General features: G+C 46.2%; 1 protein-coding gene and 1 non-coding gene across 4 annotated transcripts in view; both read right to left on the bottom strand.

Moving 5' to 3' along the window:
- Nucleotides 1-10,613: 10,613 nt before the first annotated feature.
- Nucleotides 10,614-19,011, bottom strand: part of Atg16l1 (autophagy related 16 like 1) — a 38,012-nt gene continuing 29,614 nt past the window's right edge. For all 3 annotated transcript variants that reach the window (XM_021199077.1, XM_021199078.2, XM_021199079.2), the window contains 6 exons: nucleotides 17,341-17,461; nucleotides 16,989-17,094; nucleotides 13,607-13,756; nucleotides 13,468-13,515; nucleotides 12,383-12,484; nucleotides 10,614-11,832 (listed from right to left, as the gene is read on the bottom strand). In XM_021199077.1, coding sequence (XP_021054736.1) covers nucleotides 11,739-11,832; nucleotides 12,383-12,484; nucleotides 13,468-13,515; nucleotides 13,607-13,756; nucleotides 16,989-17,094; nucleotides 17,341-17,461 — 621 coding nt within the window. In that variant the 3' untranslated portion in view covers nucleotides 10,614-11,738. The remainder of the gene's footprint in view (nucleotides 11,833-12,382; nucleotides 12,485-13,467; nucleotides 13,516-13,606; nucleotides 13,757-16,988; nucleotides 17,095-17,340; nucleotides 17,462-19,011) is intronic.
- On the bottom strand, nucleotides 18,459-18,722 carry LOC115064120. The gene has a single exon (XR_003843978.1).

The following is a 19,011-nucleotide window of genomic DNA, read 5'->3' as shown; positions in this document are numbered from 1 at the left end:
TTTTTTTTGAGACAGGGTTTCTCTGTGTAGCCCTGGCTGTCCTGGAACTCACTCTGTAGACCAGGCTGGCCCCAAACTCAGAAATCCACCTGCCTCTGCCTCCCAAGTGCTGGGATTAAAGAAGCACACCACCACATCTGGAAAAACATTTTCTAAAAAGATTTACTTTAAATTTTGTTATGTGTCTGAGCATTTTGTCTGCAATGTACAAGCCTAGACCTGAAAGGGGGCCCAGTTCTCCAGAACTGGAATAGATGGTTGTAGACCTCCATGTGGGTGCTAAGAACTAACCCAGGTCCTTTCCAAGAATGTGAGTGCTCCTAATTACTAAGCCATGTCTCCAGGCACAACGTCGTCTTTTTTAAAATATTTATTTTATGTGTATGCCATAGAACATGCCTGTGTGCCACACATATGTGTTACCTACAGAGACACTGAACCTCCTAGAACCAGAGTTGCAGTTGTGAACCTCCATGTGGGTGCTGGTAATCAAACCCAGATCCTCTACAAGAAATGCCATTGCTCCTGATCTCTGAGCCATCTCTCCGGCCCCAACACTTTTTTTTTTAAAGCAGACAAATCCCAGTTCAGTGTAAAAGGACTGATAAAGGAAAATGTTATTCAATGAACTGCAGTTAGATTAATCCTAGCTTTTTAGGTTTGTTTAGTGTGTCCCCCACCATGTACCTGCTTGTGGCAATTCTCCTGCCTCAGCACCCCCCCCCCCGCCAATCCCTTTCCCATACTGGGATTATAGGTGTGTGCCACCAAACCTGACTAGTTTCTGCAGCTGGGACACTGTGGGCCCTTCAGGGATTGTTCTTCTCTTAGAGAGAGAGACATTAAAAACCCTGGCTTCCCAGTGCTCCTGGCCCAGAGCCCACATTCCCCATTGTCCTCCTCCTTTGGGGTCTCTCATCTAACTCAGGCTGGCTTTAAACTCATGACGCTCCTGCCTGCCCCTCTGGAGAGCGAGTAGCAGAGGCTTACACCCTCACACTCCCCTCAGACCCCAGCCCTTTTCATCAAGGCTGTTCTTCTCCAGGCCCTGATCTGCTATAATCACAGCTAGAGACATGCGACCCCCACCCCCAGCTCATCCATGGTCTGTCTTGCCTGTCATTTCCATGGAAACAGCAAAAAGACCATTGCCATAGTTCCCCCTCACTCCCTGCGAACCCTAGCGTTTCCCAGTTTGGTTCTGTGTGGCACGGCAAGCTCCCTCTTCTGGGGAACTATGAGTGACAAATCTCATTCTGGTACAGTTGCCTCCTGATCTTTTCGCTTTATCATACCTGAATAACAGTAAAACTTACACCTTCAAACTCTAGGACTATTTATTTGGTACTTAAGCCACCATGGAGCAAGGTGATACAGGGACGAGGTCCCTCTAGTACAAAGTGCCACATATGGATCACCGTCCCGACCGCATGCGAGGTACTGCCTAGGGTCAGCTTGGATCCAGGAGTCTTCAGATCTTGCTTCTGTGTTAAGGAGTCAACATCCTTGTGTAATGTGTGACCCCAGAAGAGATGCTCAATTGGATAAGTGGGGTTCTGAATAAACACAAAATTAACACAGTTTATTTTGGATAAACTGGGAAAAATGCGAAAAAGGCTCAGATGGGATTTACTGGATAGAGGCCGGCAGACCTCAGCAGGTAGAGGAGCTTGCTGTGCAAACCTGACAATGACCCAAGTTCAATCCCTGCATCCCATCATGGAGGGGGAGAATCTACTCCTGGAAGCTGTGCTCCCATCTCTACATGAGTGCTTTGGTACATGCAGGAGAACCTGTACCAAAAACCAAAATAAGGGGCTGGAGAGATGGCGCAGCAGTTAAGAGCACTGGCTGCTCTTGCAGAGGACCCGGGGTTAATTTCCAGCCTCCACATGGTGGCTCAAACCCCCTGTAGCTCAGGGTACCTGATACTTTCTTTTCACCCCCACCAGCACCATATGCACACATGGTACACATACACACATGCAGGCACACAAAGCATTCACACATGTAAAATAAAATTAAAAAGAAAATTAAAAACTAAAATAAAAATAAAGCATTAAAATAGGCTATAGGCTGGGTATGGTAGCACACACACTTTTAATTCCAGTGCTCCTAGTCTACATAGTGAGTTCCAGGCAAGCCAGAGCTACACAGTGAGACTGTCTCAAAAACAAAAGAAACAAAAACTGGGTTATAAATCTAGGAGACCGGCCGGAGAGATGGCTCAATGAGTAAGAGCACTGACTGCTCTTCTGAAGGTCCTGAGTTCAAATCCCAGCAACCACATGGTGGCTCACAACCACCTGTAATGAGATCTGATGCCCTCTTCTGGTGTGTCTGAAGACAGCGACAGTGTACTTACTTATAATAATAAATGAGCAGGGCCAACCAGAGTAAGCAGAGGTCCTAAATTCAATTCCCAACAACCACATGAAGGCTCACAACTACAGTGTACTCACATACATAAAATAAATAAATCTTTAAAGAAAATAAATCCAGGAGACTAACTCATCCCTTTGAAATGTACAAACAGGAACTGGAGAGCCTGGCAGAGGGCCAGGTTTGGTTCCCAATACCCACAAGGTTGCTGACAAACATCTATAATTCTAGTTCCAGAGATCTGCTCCTCCTCCTCCTCTGACCTCTGTAGGTACCAGTTACATACATGCATACTTTCAGGCAAAACATTCACACACACAAAATTAAAAAAAAAAAAAACCTCTAAAATATTTTTTTCTTCAATTGCAAAAATAATGATTACAGGTGTGATGGTGCGTGCCTGTAATCAGAAGATTTCTGCAAGTTCAAAGCCAGTTTGGCCTACACAGTTTGGCCTACATTAACCTCCTATGACACCCCCCACCCTTCCAACCCTGCACCCCCAACACTAGGGCCAGCAAGAGGGTTCAGTGGTAGACACTTGCCACAAAATTCTAGTGACATGAGTTCAATCCTTGGAACCCACATAGAAATGCGAGGAGAGAGAGTCAAGTCCACAAAGTTGTCCTCTGACCTCCCCCACACAAGTTGTTACATGTGCACACCCGCACAATCACATCGCCTGCGCACAGGATAACAACTAAAGGCAAAAATATAAAAAGCAAAATTCAAAAGAGAAGGAAAAAAAAAAAAAGCCCGAGCGCTCTAATCCTCAAACTGAAAGGCTCCTGGGGCAATGGGCCTTGGACCCGCCTGCAAGCTATACGCTCCTGGAATCCTGCATTCTCTCATTGATTCAGGGGTGCCAGGCCACAAGAAGGGTGCAGATAAGCACATCTTAGTCATTGAACTGCCATCACTGTGTGTACATGCATGTGTGAGAACTGGGGATCCAACACTTCCACGTGGAAGCATCATTTTTAGCCTCTGGTCTATGCTGATTTATTTTCCTCTTCTTGATGGGGAAATGGGGGGACAGAAGGGCATTCTTGTTCTAAAAGCCAAATGTCTTCCAGATACCATACATGATTGTGAGGCTCTCAGCATTTCAGTATGACTCTTCCCACCTTTACAGCACAGCCTTCAGAACCCATGTGACTTGCCCATCATCAGTATAAGGTCTAGTGAGATCTAACATCAAGCCTTCCACAGACCTCCCCGCCCTGGGCAAGGGCAGATCTGCCAGTCTGTAGTTGTTGTAGCTGTGCATTACAGAACTGCATGGTGAAATTGCAGAGTCCAGGGAACAGTTGGAAGACACACAATAAACCTGCACCCAGTTGGCAAGACAAGCAATGCTTGCTGTGTGTGTGCAATACTTAACCCTTAAACATTTCAGAAGATGGTTCCGGAGCACAAGGACAGAAACATCCACTCTATAAAATAAGCACAGAGTAGCTGTGCTCTGGGAAAAATCCTTACTTTGCAAAATAGGTGATTCCAAAGTTGGGCACAATGCCTCACGTTATTAATCCCAGCATTCTGGAGGTTAAAGCGGGAGGACCTTAAGTTCAAGGATATGTGAGCTACATATGAGAAAAAGAAAAAAAAAGGTGTGTGTGGGGGGGGGCTGGAGAGATGGCTCAAAGTTGAACACTTGCTGCTCTATCAGAAGACCTGAATTCAGTTCCCAATACCCACACTGAGTAGCTCACAACCACCTGTAACTCCAGACACAGACACACACACAGACACACATACACACAGGCACAGGCACAGGTACAGGCACACACACATAACTCCAGAGACACACACAGTCTTTCATCTTTTTCTTAGATTTCTTCTTGAAGTTGAATGGCCTGAACCCTCCCCCCCCCCCCATTCCAGGCATCCTGATCACAAGGGGCCTTTCTCTGGAGTCACCCACAGGGAGCAGCAGCTCCAAGCCCCATGTTTCAACCCTAAACACTAAGGTCAGGGCTCTCGGGAGAGGGGTGGTGCTATGGCCTTGTCATCTTAGGGACACATGGTGGAGAAAAGCAGGTACTGTGCTAAATATCAACTGCAAATAAAGATGGCATGTCCTCCGGCAGAGCTGCATGGAGCAAGCATTAGGAAGTCTGAAGTAGCTGCCATTTCTGAAGACTGTCAGGGAACAGGAGCTTTTAAAAGCCATCACCTGAAGCTGGAGAGATGACTCAGCAGAAAGGGTGCTGGTTGCGCTTCCAGAGGACCTGGGTTAGAGCCCCAGTACACACTGGCTACACAAGGCTCACGGCCGCATGTAACTCCAGTTCCAGGGGTGTGATACCCTTTTCAGGCCTCCAAAGGCATCAGGCATGCAAGCAGTGTACAGACATGCATGCAGGCAAAAGGCTCAAATACAAAATACAATACTGAGAAAAATGAAAATTATCCCTCCAATCCCTACTTGTATCTCTTAATTAATCCTCCGTAGAACAGAGGGCTGTTGGGGGTGGGGCTGGCTAATATTATGAAAACATAATTCACAAACTCTCATAGTAGCAAGACCTTACAAACAAAAACAAGTCCACACTCCAGCTTTTCTTTGGATTTCTTGTGCATCATTCTCAACACTTTACTGAATGCTTCCAAGATTGGGAAATCACTAACTCATAGCACACTCATTTTTGGTCTCACTCTGCAGCCTTGACTGGTCTTGAACTCTGGACCTCAGCCTCCCAGATGGGCTTACAGGCAGGTGCCATTACAGTTCAGTTGCGGGAGGACTGTTGGTATGAAATTGGCTTCTCTTCTACTTCTCCCCATTGATCCAAGTTAATCTTTCTCCCTCGTGAGAATTTATCTGTGATGAGCATAAGGATACTTACCCTCAAAGGCACTGGAGTCCTTCACCTCTCGCACCCAATGTTGCTGATGCTCCAGGTTTGTGTAGTGGGATCTTGGTAGATGCAGATAGGAGCCCTGGCTGAGAAAGATGCTCAGTCTCCCTATTTCCTTTTCATTTGTACAAGGCAACACAACAGCCTGACCATTTTTTGGGTGTGTGTGTGTATGTGAAGAAACCCATGGAATGTGTAGGCAAGCTCCTGGAAAAAATGTTTAGTGCAGGGTTAGAGACGAGAGGACTGCATCCAACTTCCTCTTTTCCTCCTCCACTGACTTAGGCTCCGTATTGCCCACGGCACCCCAGTGCCAATGCGGTCTCTATAACAGTGAATACACTTCTTTCTAAAGAACTCAGTGTCCTTTGCCTACTCCTGGGTGGATTCTAGCATCAGTGAACCTGATATCTGTGCAAAGTTATGTGGATATGCTTTAAAACATTTGAAAATTGCATTTATTTAGCGTGTGCCCACGTGCAGGCACATGTGCCACAACATGCATGTGGAGGTGCAGGGAAAAGCTGCAGGAGTTGGTTGTCTTTTACCCCGAGGGTTCTGGGGACAGCACTCAGGTCGTCAGGCTTGGGTGCAAGCATCCTTAGCCCCCGAGCCATCTCAGCAGCTCCAGTAGCTAGCCTTCTATTGTTTTTTTTTTTTTTTTTTAAAAAACCTTTAATTTTTGATATTATAACATTTCTTCTCTCCCTTTCCTCTCTCCAGACACTCCATGAACTCCTCCCTGCTTTCCTTCAAAACCATGGCCTCTTTCTTCCATGAATTGTTACATGTTTGTGTGTGTATGTGTGTGTGTATTCCTAAATGTAACATGTTGAGTCCATCCATATGTTACCTGTATGCATGCTCTCAGGCTGACCATTGTCACTAGACAATGGAGTGAAGTGCTCTTGCCTGGGAAGGACCACCTCCCCCACTGTCAGCTTTACTCAGTTGCCTATTGTTGTGAAGGGTTGAGGCCAGTGAGGCCCTGTTATTTGCTGTGTCTGTTGGTGACCTGCCTATTCAGCTCACATCTGGGTGGTCAAAGTGCTGAGACTCTGCAGGTGTAGCTTCTGATGTTACTAGGCAACAGTCTCACAGCAAACTCCTCTGGCTCTTACAGTCTCTCTGCCCCTCTGCAACAATGCTCCCTGAGCTTTAAGGTACAGGGTCCACAGCTCTGCATTGTCACTGGTTGTGGTTTTTTGTAGTGGTCTTCCCTTAAGAAGTGTCCACTTGGGCTGGAGAGATGGCTCAGCGGTTAAGAGCACTGACTGTTCTTCCAGAGGTCCTGAGTTCAATTCCCAGCAACCACATGGTGGCTCACACCCATCTGTAATGGGAGGGATCCGATGCCCTGTTTTGGTGTGTCTGAAGAGATCGACAGTATACTCATATACATAAAATAAAATAATCTTTTTTTAAAAAAGTGTCCACTTTCCTTTGGATCAATCTGCTGCTTATAGATCTTAACTTGAAAGACAACCAATGTCTTTGTTGGATAGTGTTAAGAGCTGGTGACTATACATCGTAAATCTATAAACCATAACAAAATTGTTCACTTTAAAACAGTATGTGAGGGTCAGAGAGATGACTGGGAGCTGAACGTGCTCGCCATCAAGACTGACAACTCAGTCTGATTCACGGAGCCCACACAGCGGGAGAGAATTCCCAGAAGTTGTTCTCTGAGCTCTACACATGTGCCGTAGCAAACACTGCCCCCCCCCCAGACATGAATGAGCAAGCACACATAGCATGGTATGGGAATCACAGGCCAGTAAACTACCTACCTACAAAACTCAGAGTTCAAGCCCCAGCACTGCGGAAGCAGGGTTTGGTGGCACATCCCTATAAGCCCAGCACACAGGCTGAAGAGGCAGGAGGGATCAGAGGTTCAAGCTTGTGCTCAGCAAGTTTGAGGCAACTCTGGAATAACTAACACACTGTCTCAAAACCAAACCATCAGTAAGTTTCTGCTGTGTGCCATGCACTCGGTAGAGTACTAGGTCCTAAGCGTGGCTCCTGACTCGGTCCGTCTCTCAGAACCATTTGGTATTCTGCAAGTAGCAGGCCTCTGGCTCCACACCTAAAATCCCAGCATGTGAGAATCACAAGCATCCCTCCTGCCCTGAAGGAAAAAGGAAGGAAAAAGGAAGCCCAGGTACAAACTCACCTACTTCCCCTGCCTAGCTGTGCCCTGGGGTAAGAGCTAGCCTGCGGAAGCCCAGCACACTGTAATGTGCAAGGCTGCTGTCTGTTCTTGAGATAGATTCTTGAGTTTGCGAAGGAAAACCAATCAAACCCTATGGGGCAGTGAAACATCAGCAAGTTCCAGAAGTGATGGGAGAGCAGCTCTTACTGGGCTGACTCCAGGATGGCAGCGTGCTTCTCTTCTTCCCAGAACTCCTGTCTCCAGGGGTGGATTCAGAGCGCCAACCCTGCCCACTTCACCTGCTACAGGCACCTCGAACGGTGACAAACGCCCACACACTGATGCTTTCTTGCTATCCCATCCCTAACGCCCTAGTTGGCCTCATATCAACAGACCAAGTGAGGATTTGGAGGATACCCTCTAACCATTTTTTTTAAAAAAAGGATTTATTTATTATATGTAAGTATACTGTAGCTGTCTTCAGGCACCCCAGAAGGGGGCAACAGATCATATTATAGATGGTTGTAAGCCACCATGTGGCTGCTGGGATTTGAACTTAGGACCTTTGAAAGAACAGTCAGTGTTCTTAACCGCTGAGCCCCCGCCCTCTAACCCTTTATCCCCATATGATTTAGTAAGTGTTTTAAAATTTTAGGTAAACAGGATGGCTTAGTGAGTAAGCTGCTTCCTATCAGGCCCCGATGACCTGACTGATCCCAGGACCCATGTGGCAGAACCAATTCCTACAAGTTTTCCTCTGACCTCCACACGTGTGGTGTAGCATAGATGTCCTACAGACAACAGTCAGGGAATGTAATTTTACCATGTTTTTAAAACCAGCTTACAGGTTTCTTCTTTCATTTTATGTATTTTATTTTGGTTGTTCCCTCCCTTCCCACTTCCATACCTAGGAGTTGACCTTCTACTTTAGCCCCCATGTGTTCTGTTGTCTTCCATTCCTTTAAACACCCCAGCCCATTCTAGTTTCCCTTCCTATTTTCCTGACGTTTTGCCCACACTTACTTCCACTGACATACACATAACAATTAGCTCAGATCTGCTTTCTATCCTGGGTTACCTCACTTTCTAACTCCATCCGTTTCCCCTGCAAATCTCATGTTTATGGTTCAAAAAAATTCCGCACGTGTGTGTATGTGTGTATACATTTTCATCATCCGTTCCTGTCTTGATGGAGATCTAGGCTGATTCCACATCTTCGTGATTGTGAAGAATGGCAATAAACATGAATGTGCAAGTGTCTCTGCAGTCCTGGGAGTCCCTAGGAGTCCTCTGGCTGGGTCACACGATAGTTCTGATCCAAAGATACATGAGAAGCTTCTACACTGATTTCCATAGTGGCTGCACTGAGCCATTGTATTTTAAGGTAGTTTCTTATGTAGCAAAAGCTAAATAGATCTTGATCCAAGCAGACTGATCATTAAACAGCCAAGGATGTTGGTGGAGGTGCTGCAGGGCATGGGTGTGCCAAGTAAACTGGGAAAGCATCTGTAATGAACAGCTCAGTCGTGGCTCAGAGGTAGAGACAGACACCAGCAAAGAATGCGATCAGAGCAGCGGTCTGCTCAGGCGAGGGAGCCAAGAATGGATGGGTGTGATCTCTCGCTGGCACATACCCAGGCACTTCCACAGCAACCCATTCAAGTTTAGGGATCCTTCATTTCGTCTGAGATTTAAGTTGATGAATGAAAATTGAGATGTACTGTTTGACACTCACTGAAATAGGATACAGATAACGTCATGGCTGACTCACTTTGCACGCCCCACATATGGACCCGGAGTGGCAGAGTGTCAAGAGATAGGGTTTAGCATAAACGTGCCCATCTGAGTCATCAAGCTGGCCAGAGCTCAGCTGTGAAACTTCCTCCCATTTTAAAAATAAAATATACTTCAGACAGCCTAGTTTGAGAACTAAAACCCAAATATTACTACTTGGGTCATCTTACAGAAGCTAAAATGGTGGTTTCCATAAAAACAAGGCTAAGGAGTACAATGTAGCATGCCATTGCTTCTCACCTTAGTGAATCCCACACAGGCAGAGTGTAAACTCCATGCTTCAGAACTGAGATTCACAAAACCCCAGTTAGGGACACAAACATGATGGGGTGTTCTGTATGCCTTGAATCATGGCAATCTTGTTTCCCAGCCAAAGTATCCTTGGGATCTGGGCTGCCCCCGCCCTCTCCCTGATCCACACAGTTACTGCAATGACCACAAAATTCTGTGTCTTGGATATACGATAAAAAACAACATACACGAGTCAGGCATGATGATGCACTCCTTTAATCCCAGCACTCCAAAGGCAGAGGATCTCTAAGAGATCTAAGAGTTACAGGCCAGTTAAGGCTTCATAATGAGACCCTATCTTAGGAGGTGTGTATTTGTGAAGGAGGTTGGGCAGTATACCCACAGAATGTACCTTAGAAAGCAAACCTCTAACCTGAATTATAATCCTGCATTGGGAAATAACCTAGTGAATATAAAGCTGTTCATTAAAAACAGCCTTCACTATACCCAAGTAACATTATGCAGACTGAGCAGCTAAGTATTAGGAGGTAGTCAGTCTGCTCTCTCTGCACATGAGGTACCTGCAGGCCGGGAGGTGCAGACCTGGGATGAACCACACCTGCCCAGTGCTCAGTGCTGGCAGTCAGGGGATGAGCTAAGGCAAGGGCAGCCTCAGAACCAGTGGCCTGAATACACAGGGACCTCGCCTGATGCCCCTCCCCCCACAAGGGAGGATAGCTGATGTCCGGCTGGGTGAAGACTGGCGAACAGCCAAGCAGGTTCTGTGCTCCAACTTAAAACAACAACTTACACCTCTTAAGCAGGGTATTGGTCTATAGCAACAGCCATGAGTGTGTGCAAAGAATCTGCACTTTTCCTAGTGTTCAGATTTGTGTAAGACATAAAACAGGAACAGTGTTATTAGGCAGCAATGATTTATGGGGATAGGTGACATGCTAAAAATGGCCCAAACACCAAGGAGGTACTCTCTATTACCTAGGGACACTAAATACCTCTGGGCACGGTTGTGTAGCCTTGTTATAGCATCCATTGGGTAAAAGGATTGAGGGTAAGCTGGTCCAAGCTACACACAAAGCAAGACCTTAACTCCAAAAAGGAGTAAGTGCCAGAAAAACCAGTTCCCTTCCCCCTTACTAAGGATGTGACAGAAAAGACAATCAAGACGAAAGGAGTTTGAAAAGTATATAACAGAATTTCTCCTTTATTTACAATCAAGTTCTGTTGGGACACATAATTAAATAAATAAAAGATGTGCCCTGGTCAGCAAATCTCAACTTCCAATGCCACAAACTCTCTGGGAGCAAAGCAACAGGAGTTTCAGGCAGGGCAGGCAGGACTACTGTCCCTCTTCCCGAGCTCCAGCACTCATGTTGTCCCTGCTGTCCAGAGAACAGTGTGGAAGCAAAAAATAAAGTGCAAAGTAAATGTGACAGACAATCGTGGCGCTCAGACCGTGTGCACAGGCGAGCAGGACAGAGAATGCTTTCCCAGTCCAGCCTTCATCATAACCAGCTCCTAGGTAGGCTTCTTTTACCAACACCGCACTGCGCGCACAGTGGCTGGCCTCACCACTCTCTGCTCTAGGTGAGCGCTCAGCCACCTGCTGTGCACTTGCAGTGACACAGGGTAAAGATGCTCTGCTGCAAATTCTACCAGACAGGGAAAGGTTGGCACAGTCCTTTCCTCACACACACAAAGCTATGTGCAAGTGTTGGCAGGAAGGGAGCTCAGAGTTCTGAGGGCCAGCTGAAGATGCAGGTCTCAGCAGTGAGACCAGACTCACCTCCAGCCCCGAAAACAGCTCCACCCATCCTTTGTCACAGGAGGACAGGCCCTGATTTGGTTTCCACTGACCCAATGCCTACAGTGAGCCCCCTGGGTAATTGACTCCATAGAAAGGGGGCGAGCATCAGGCTACATAGACTTTGGAAAGATGGGAAGAGCACAGGGGACCCAATACCCGGTGTGTGGGGTTGTCCTTGGCACTGTGTCCAGTGGGGAGACCCAGCAGGGACCCTGCACTCCCCATGAGGTATGGAAGGTCAGAGTTAGTAGTGTTTCCCACCCAAATGCAGACAAGAATCCGAACCTCTGTTAGGGACTTGCAGAGTCAGTTTGGTTCAGTGTTGGTTCTCCTCAGTCATTAGAGACCTTAAGTCAAAGCTCTCAGGAAAGCTACGGCACCATATGGCTTCAGCTCTTCTCTGGGAGGACACATCATTCTCCAAGATGGGCCGTGGGTCTCATTCTCCAAGATGGGCCGTGGGTCCCACAGTGCTCCTAAGGGTGCAGCATCAAGGCTGTGCCCACAGCACAGCTCTGCTTCCTTTGTCCACACTGACAACATGTAAGCCCGAGGGGGCCCACGCCACCGCATTGATAGAAGAGCTTAAGGACCAATCAGAAGAGACTTCAGTCAGCAAGACACCAGACCCAGGCATGTGCACAATACAGGCATACCTACCCCCAGCAGGGGTGTATGCTAAGAAAGCTGCACTGTCTCTGTAACAGCACTGAACTAGACAGGAGACGTCTCCATTAGCAACCAGGCCCTATCTGGTTCACCCCAAGAGTAGCCCTTAGGGAAGCAGAAAGAGATAACACTCAGCTCCCTAGAGCAGCATAACTGCCAGGTCACAAGCAGAGTGACAATCCACAGAAAGCCAGGGCCCCAACCCGAGGCTTTCCCCAGTGGCCACTGATTGATGGCTCTACCTGTGGCACCTCAGTCACTGTGGTCTGCTATATATACTGTTGAGTGGTGAAGCCTGGCCCCACTAACCTTGGCCAATCAGCCCTGGAAATAGGAAGGGGGACTGCTTTCCAGGAGCCCACTGAGGTTCGCGCCCAACCAAAGACTGCATAAGCCCTGGGATGAGGTCACAGGTTCTGCTTTAGATGTAGGCCTGAGTACATGCCCTGGTGGGGCTCATCTTACCTGTGCTGTTTTGAAAGAACCTTCTCCACTTTCCCTGTCAGCACACTCCAGACATAAAGAGAACCCTCGGCTGAGCCTGCTGCCACGTAACTGCCATCAGGGCTGGAGGAGACAGTAAGAGGGCAAAAGCTATAAACCTTTAACCTTACATGACCACTTCTGCGCTCACAGCTGCAGGGCACAGGCTAGCTGTGAGCAGCCTTGTTCTTTCAGCCACCTTTCAGCCTACCCTAGAGCAGTGCCATGCTGCTACTTGAAGCTCCATGTCCCTACTTATCAGACTGAAGTCCACACAAGGGAGTCCAAAGCCAATCTCTAAAAAGCTCAGTTTCTGCCCACGAACCGGCTTGCTGTATGGTTCAGTAATTGTAGGCAGGGGAAACCATAAAGTGCTGAGATACAGTTGGGGAGATGGCCTACTGTGTCAAGAGTGTTTTCGGCAGCATGAGAATCCAAGCTCTAATCTCCAAAACCAGTGTTAAAAACTGTATGTGCATACAAGCACCCGCAATCCAGGTCTGCTGGGGAAGAGACGGGCTTGCAGGCTGTCAGCCTAGCTCTAGGTTCAGGGAAAGACTGTCTCAAGGGACTAGGGGGAGTGGTGGAGCAGAACATTTGGTGTCCTTCTCTTGCCTCTGCATGTATACATAAGCTCAGGAGGCCACATGCACACATACCACATCAGACAGACACTTTTCCCTACTTTGACAGCCAATCCCAGAATACACCTGAGAAAGTATGGTACCCAGAAGGCAGAACGAGGGGATCACTGTTTTACCTTCCAGTGTCACCTCCAAACAGACTGTGCTGTTCCACCCTAGGGACACCAGGCCTTTTCAGTGTCAGTGCCAAGTCTTGGCAAGTGAGTGGGTGAAAAGGAGAACACAGAAATTCAGAACCAAGCATCAGCCAACCATGCTCACAATAAAAAACCAGCAAGATTCCAGCAGGCCCACCAGATGACCCTCAGACTCACTCCTGCAAGCTCCAGAGGTAGCAGAAAGATTGTTTTATCTCCCTTTGAAGGAAAATGTCCAGCTTTAACCTGAGATAAACCAAGCACTGGATAGGACACGTCTACTAACCTGAAGACAACCCGGGTCCAGTCAGAGCCGCATTTGAATCCAGGCGCACTGAAACACACAGCAGATAGGTTAGCTGCGGCCTACAGTGCACTTACCTAGCAGGACAGAAGTAGGCAAGGCCAGGCCCAAGGCCCAGTACCTGAATGTCTGCTTGACCGTATTTGTCCGGAGGTCAATGACTTTTAGCAGGTCATCACGGGAGCAGCTCAGGAGCTCAGTTCTCTCAGGGTTTAAGTCCAGAGCAGTGATCTTCCCTAACAGTTCCATCTCTCGGACCACACTCTCTGACCTAAGGGAGACAGCAGCCTGAGACCTAGTGCAAGTGGGCCACCTCCAACCTGACCAGGATGTCATGTCACTGAGCAGAAAATGCTGTCACCCAGTTAGATCCAAGTCTTCAAGGGGCAGTATGGCCCTAGCCTCTCTATGAATTTTTTCTTAATTTTTTTATTATTCAAATGCATTTTATACATCAGAGACATTAATATTGAGTATTTTGAGAATCAAATACATAAAAAAATTATTCAACTTTCATATTCATATCCTTTTGTACCTTAAAAATATCATTAATGAACATTTAATACTATCCATAACTGAGGATCCTATATCTAATGTTGAATACTAAATTGATTCAAAACATACAAAATATTCTTGGGGAATTAAGCATAGTAAAAGAGCATAAAATATTAAAAATGAATCATTAAGAAATCTATTCAAAGTCGGGCGTGGTGGAGCATGCCTTTAATCCCAGCACTCAGGAGGCAGAGGCAGGCGGATTTCTGAGTTCGAGGCCAGCCTGGTCTACAAAGTGAGTTCCAGGACAGCCAGGGCTATATAGAGAAACCCTGTCTCGAAAAAACAAAAAACAAAAAAAAAAAAACAAAAAAGGAAGGAAGGAAGGAAGGAAGGAAGGAAGGAAGGAAGGAAGGAAAGAAAGATATTCAAAGGCCCTTATATGATACCACTGGATGTAGTGAGAGAGTATCTAAAATGGATTATATATCTGTGTACATCGTCTAACAATCAGTTTACTTTAAAAAGATTGTCAGTGTTTCTAGGAGAGAAATTATTTTATCAGTAAGTATATTTAAAAAATTTCAAAATAGCAAAAACTCTTTGAAGTTAAACATTAAGAAAATGCTAACTTCAAGCACAGTGAAAAAAGTTATAAACATATCCATGTTTGTAGAACATGATTTTAATGTTTTCAACTGTTAATATTCAACAAACAGAATAATTATTTTAAGATACATTTCATTATTATGTCTCCCTTTTCATTTCTTTTTTTTTTTTTTTTTCGAGACAGGGTTTCTCAGTGTAGCCCTGGCTGTCCTGGAACTCACTCTGTAGACCAGGCTGGCCTCGAACTCAGAAAACCAGCCTGCCTCTGCCTCCTGAGTGCTGAGATTAAAGGCACACCACCACACCCAGCTTCCCTTTTCATTTCTGATTTTATTAATTTGGATACTGTTTCTATGCCCTCTGGTTAGTCTGGCTAAGGGTTTATCTATCTTGTTGATTTTCTCAAAGAACCAGCTCCTGGTTTTGTTGATTCTTTGTATAGTTCTTGTTGTTTCTACTTGGTTGATTTCAGCCCTGAGTTTGATTATTTCCTGCTGTCTACTCCTCTTGGGTGTATTTGCTTCTTTTTGTTCTAGAGCTTTCAGGGGTGCTGTCAAGCTGCTAGTGTAAGCTTTCTCCAGTTTCTTTTTGGAGGCATTTAGAGCTATGAGTTTTCCTCTTACTGCTGCTTTCATTGTGTCCCATAGGTTTTGGTATGATGTGTCTTCATTTTCATTAAATTCCAAAACGCCTTTAATTTTTTTACTTCTTCCTTGACCAAGTTATCATTGAGTAGAGCACTGCTCAGCTTCCATGTGTATGTGTGTTTTCCGTTGTTTTTGTTGGTATTTAAGACCAGCCTTAGTCCGAGTCTCACTACTATTCACAAAACATTCCCAACAACAGAGCCTACAGGAATATTGAGGACAAGAACTGGTTTGGGGTTTTCTTGCCTGTTTTTAGAATAATAAGACAATTACCAACCGGAACTCCTGATAAGCAAGAGCGAACTAGGGCAACTAATCACACAGCTGGTATGGCTCTTTCTTATTTTCTTCTGTGGGTTCTATGGACTGACTCTGAGGCCTCGTGCATGGTATCCTCCAGCCCCGGATCAGTACAATTTCAATGGCGTTACCTTTAGCTTTACAAAAGGCTGGCACAGAAGCTGCTGCGGTGTGTCTAGGGAACCCACAGGCCCTGCTGTGATCAGGTAGCTTGACTGAGGCTGCTTCAGACTGGATAATACCATGGCACAGTTGTCACTGTGCACCCTCTGCTGCTGCCTCTCCAACTCTTACATGCTCAAGCCCACAGGGGTCAGCGAACAGGCCCCTAATAGACGGGACCTAACGGAAACACTCAACAGTGGTTTAGCTGAAAGGTTTTTAATGAACTTATTTGCTGTCTTAACTGAGCAGGAGTTTATCTTGTTATTATATATACAATCCCAGACTCCTACTCCAAATCTTTGGTATGTGGCCATCTGACTATCAAGTTAAGGGATTGGCTAGGAGACTTGTAACATCCAGTGAATTTCTAAACGTCTATGTTTTAAGTTTAAATTTCAAGTTTAGGGGGAAAAAAAAAGATTAAAAATGAGCAAGTTTCACAAGCGTATCCAGAGCTACGTATTCTTGTCCCCTTCTCCACTTCACGAGCTGCTACATGGACTATGGCCGCTGTAGTCAATCCAATTAGCAGCCACCTCTGATCTCCCTCTCAGCTAGCTGCTCAGGACTTTGTTTCATTGGACCTCGGAGTCCTGACAGCTCTCCTTCTCCCAGCCTTGCCTGCAATAGGAATCTCCTAGCATGGCCCTATCTGTGCCCCTCTGCCATCAACTCAAGTCCTCATCAATACTTTGCTTTCCGTGTACCTTAACCTGCTCTCTAAAGACAGGACAAAGGTCAGTGAGCAGACCACACAAAACCATCGGTTTCTTCTCTTACCACACACAGTTCAAACATCAAGCATCCCAAGTGGCTTGTAAAGCAGGTGACATCTGATCCCCATTCACCCCATCTCATTGGCACATGCACCCCACTGACTGTCAGCTGCACCAAGCTGTTCTGGGTGGGCCTGTCTTTCAATGACTTTCTGTCACATAAAGTCCATTGGCTTCTCCAGACTAATTAATTCCTGTCTCCACTACAGGAATACCCCACGGTGCTCACTGTCTGTACTGTCTTCCCTGTTTCATCTTAATTTGCCTGAAGGTAGGAACAAGCATCTTCTCATCTCTGCTCATCTTACAGCTGGCAGAGCATCTGGTACACAGTAAATGATGGCTGGACCCAGAAGACTACTTTGTATAAAGAATAGCACAGGCCAGACCCAGTTGTCCTGGAGCTCTGCCAGTCCCTCCGAGTGTGAGAACACACCCCCACACAAAGCATGCGCACAGCTCTTTATATGTTCTCTCATCAGCCTCCTACCAAGCTCTTAAGGCATCATACCGGATATCCCAGAAACGAATTTTCTTGTCAAAATGTCCACTCATTACACATTGTTCAGTGCAAACAATGTCATTGCAGCTGGATCCTGCAAACACTGTTTTTATGCCTGAAAGAAAACCAAACACCATCAATCAAAGGCAACCACATGACTGGTACATATATGATATAGCTACTATACTCCTGACCACCAAGCCCCCAAAAATCACAAAATGAAATGAGACCTCAGGCAGGAAACAACCCTCACTACCCCAGTGCTCCTCAGACTGAAAGGAACTGGGGTTCTGACTGACGTGGGAGCATCACCTCACCGCTATACTCTATATAAACACACAGAGAGACTGCATTTCCTCACAGACTTTGCTGCGGAGATCCCAGAGCTTGAGGGTCCGGTCGTGACTTCCTGAGACAATCCGCGCATTGTCCAGCAGGAACTTGGCAGAGAGGACTTTCCCGCTGTGGCCCGTGAGTGTGTGCTACAAGAGAGGGCACAGCCAGGGTGAGACTTGGCATAACACACTGCCTTCCCAGAGGCGCTCCAGAGTCGTCTCAGAAGGCCCTGAAATCTTCACAGAAGGCGAGAGAAAAGAAATATGGCACATGGAGCACACCTTCACCGACTCAGACTCAATCAAAGAAGCCACATTTCTGACCCAAGGAGGAGCTTTGGAATCTTTTAGAAGCTATTTCTGGGTGCTGCCAAGAGATTGAAGTACTGCTTAACTTGATTGTGAATGGTGCCCAAGGACTAATGTGTTGAGGCTTGGCCTCTAGAGTTTGTGGTCCAGTGGGAAGATAACACAATGAATATATACTCCCCTCACCCCAAGATTGGGGCCCTGGACTTTCCTGTTTTGCTCTTTGACTCTCACCATGAGGCCGGCTTCTGAAACCCGAGTTGAGCTGCTGATGTCAGCTATTTTGTTCTGTCTTACTTATGTCTCTCACAACAGTGACAGAAAGCTGCATGACACAGGAATCAAGACCACAAAGATAAAAGGCAGGTATTGCATACACAAATTCCTGGAATCTGTAAACTCAAAACCAGCCTGGGCAACACAGTAGACTTTGGGATATAGCTCAGTGGTGGAGCACTGTCTAGCACATACAAGGCTTTAGACCCCAGCACTGGAAGGGGGCAAGGCAATCTCCTACTAAAGAGAAATACAAACCTATCCTTAGAAACAGCACTGAATTCCATAAACTCCTTGAAATCCAAAAAACAGAAAAGAGGAAACAAGAGGAGGATGTTTTAAAAGCTCTTGCCTCCAGCTCTCCAGTGCTGGGATTAACAGGTGTACCACACCAAATCTAACTCAAAGTAACAAGGACAGACTTTATTTTATTCATGCCACTGAAAGTCAGTCTGTACTTAAAGTAAGAAAAGACAGGGCCACTGCAGGCATAATTTACAAAAGGAAACATCAGAATTCCATATACACAATTAAACGCTATGGAGTGTTTAAAATAAGAGGTCTCAGCTAAAATGTCAGATCACAGCCGAGGACGCCAGCACTCCCAACAATCAAATCCCTTGTGACCAAGCTGTTGGATGCCAACCAGTGTCTGCTCTGGGCTTGTCAGGGAAGACAGAATAGAGACATCACCGCATGTCAGCTACCACGTTTGCCCATGATAGCACTACTAGAGCATGATGGGAGAGAGGTAAGCAGCTGGGGATGTAGGCTGCTGGGAGGCGACCTCGGAAGTCAGACCTTTTACTATTCATCATTGACCTCTTTCCAAGGTAAGCTTTTTTCCTCTTTTTCTTCCTTCCTTCCTTTCTTTTTTTTTTTTTTTTTTTTTTGAGAAAAGATCTCATTATGTGCAAGGAAACAGCCACCTACTGAGGGCTAGGATTAAAGGCATGTGCAAACATGCCTGGCTTTTTATTTTTACATACTTTTTAAAGACTCACTTGTGCACACCATTGCAGTTGCCAGGGGACTGAGAAACGCTGGATCACCCAGAGCTGATGCTACGATAGTTGTAAACAAAACTCTAGTCCTTCACAAGAGCAGTTTGG

This window comes from Mus pahari, chromosome 5 (genome assembly GCF_900095145.1).
Source record: "Mus pahari chromosome 5, PAHARI_EIJ_v1.1, whole genome shotgun sequence".
NCBI lineage: Eukaryota > Metazoa > Chordata > Mammalia > Rodentia > Muridae > Mus > Mus pahari.
The sequence above is the reverse complement of the archived record's forward strand: the minus strand, read 5'-3'. Positions and strand labels throughout refer to the sequence as shown.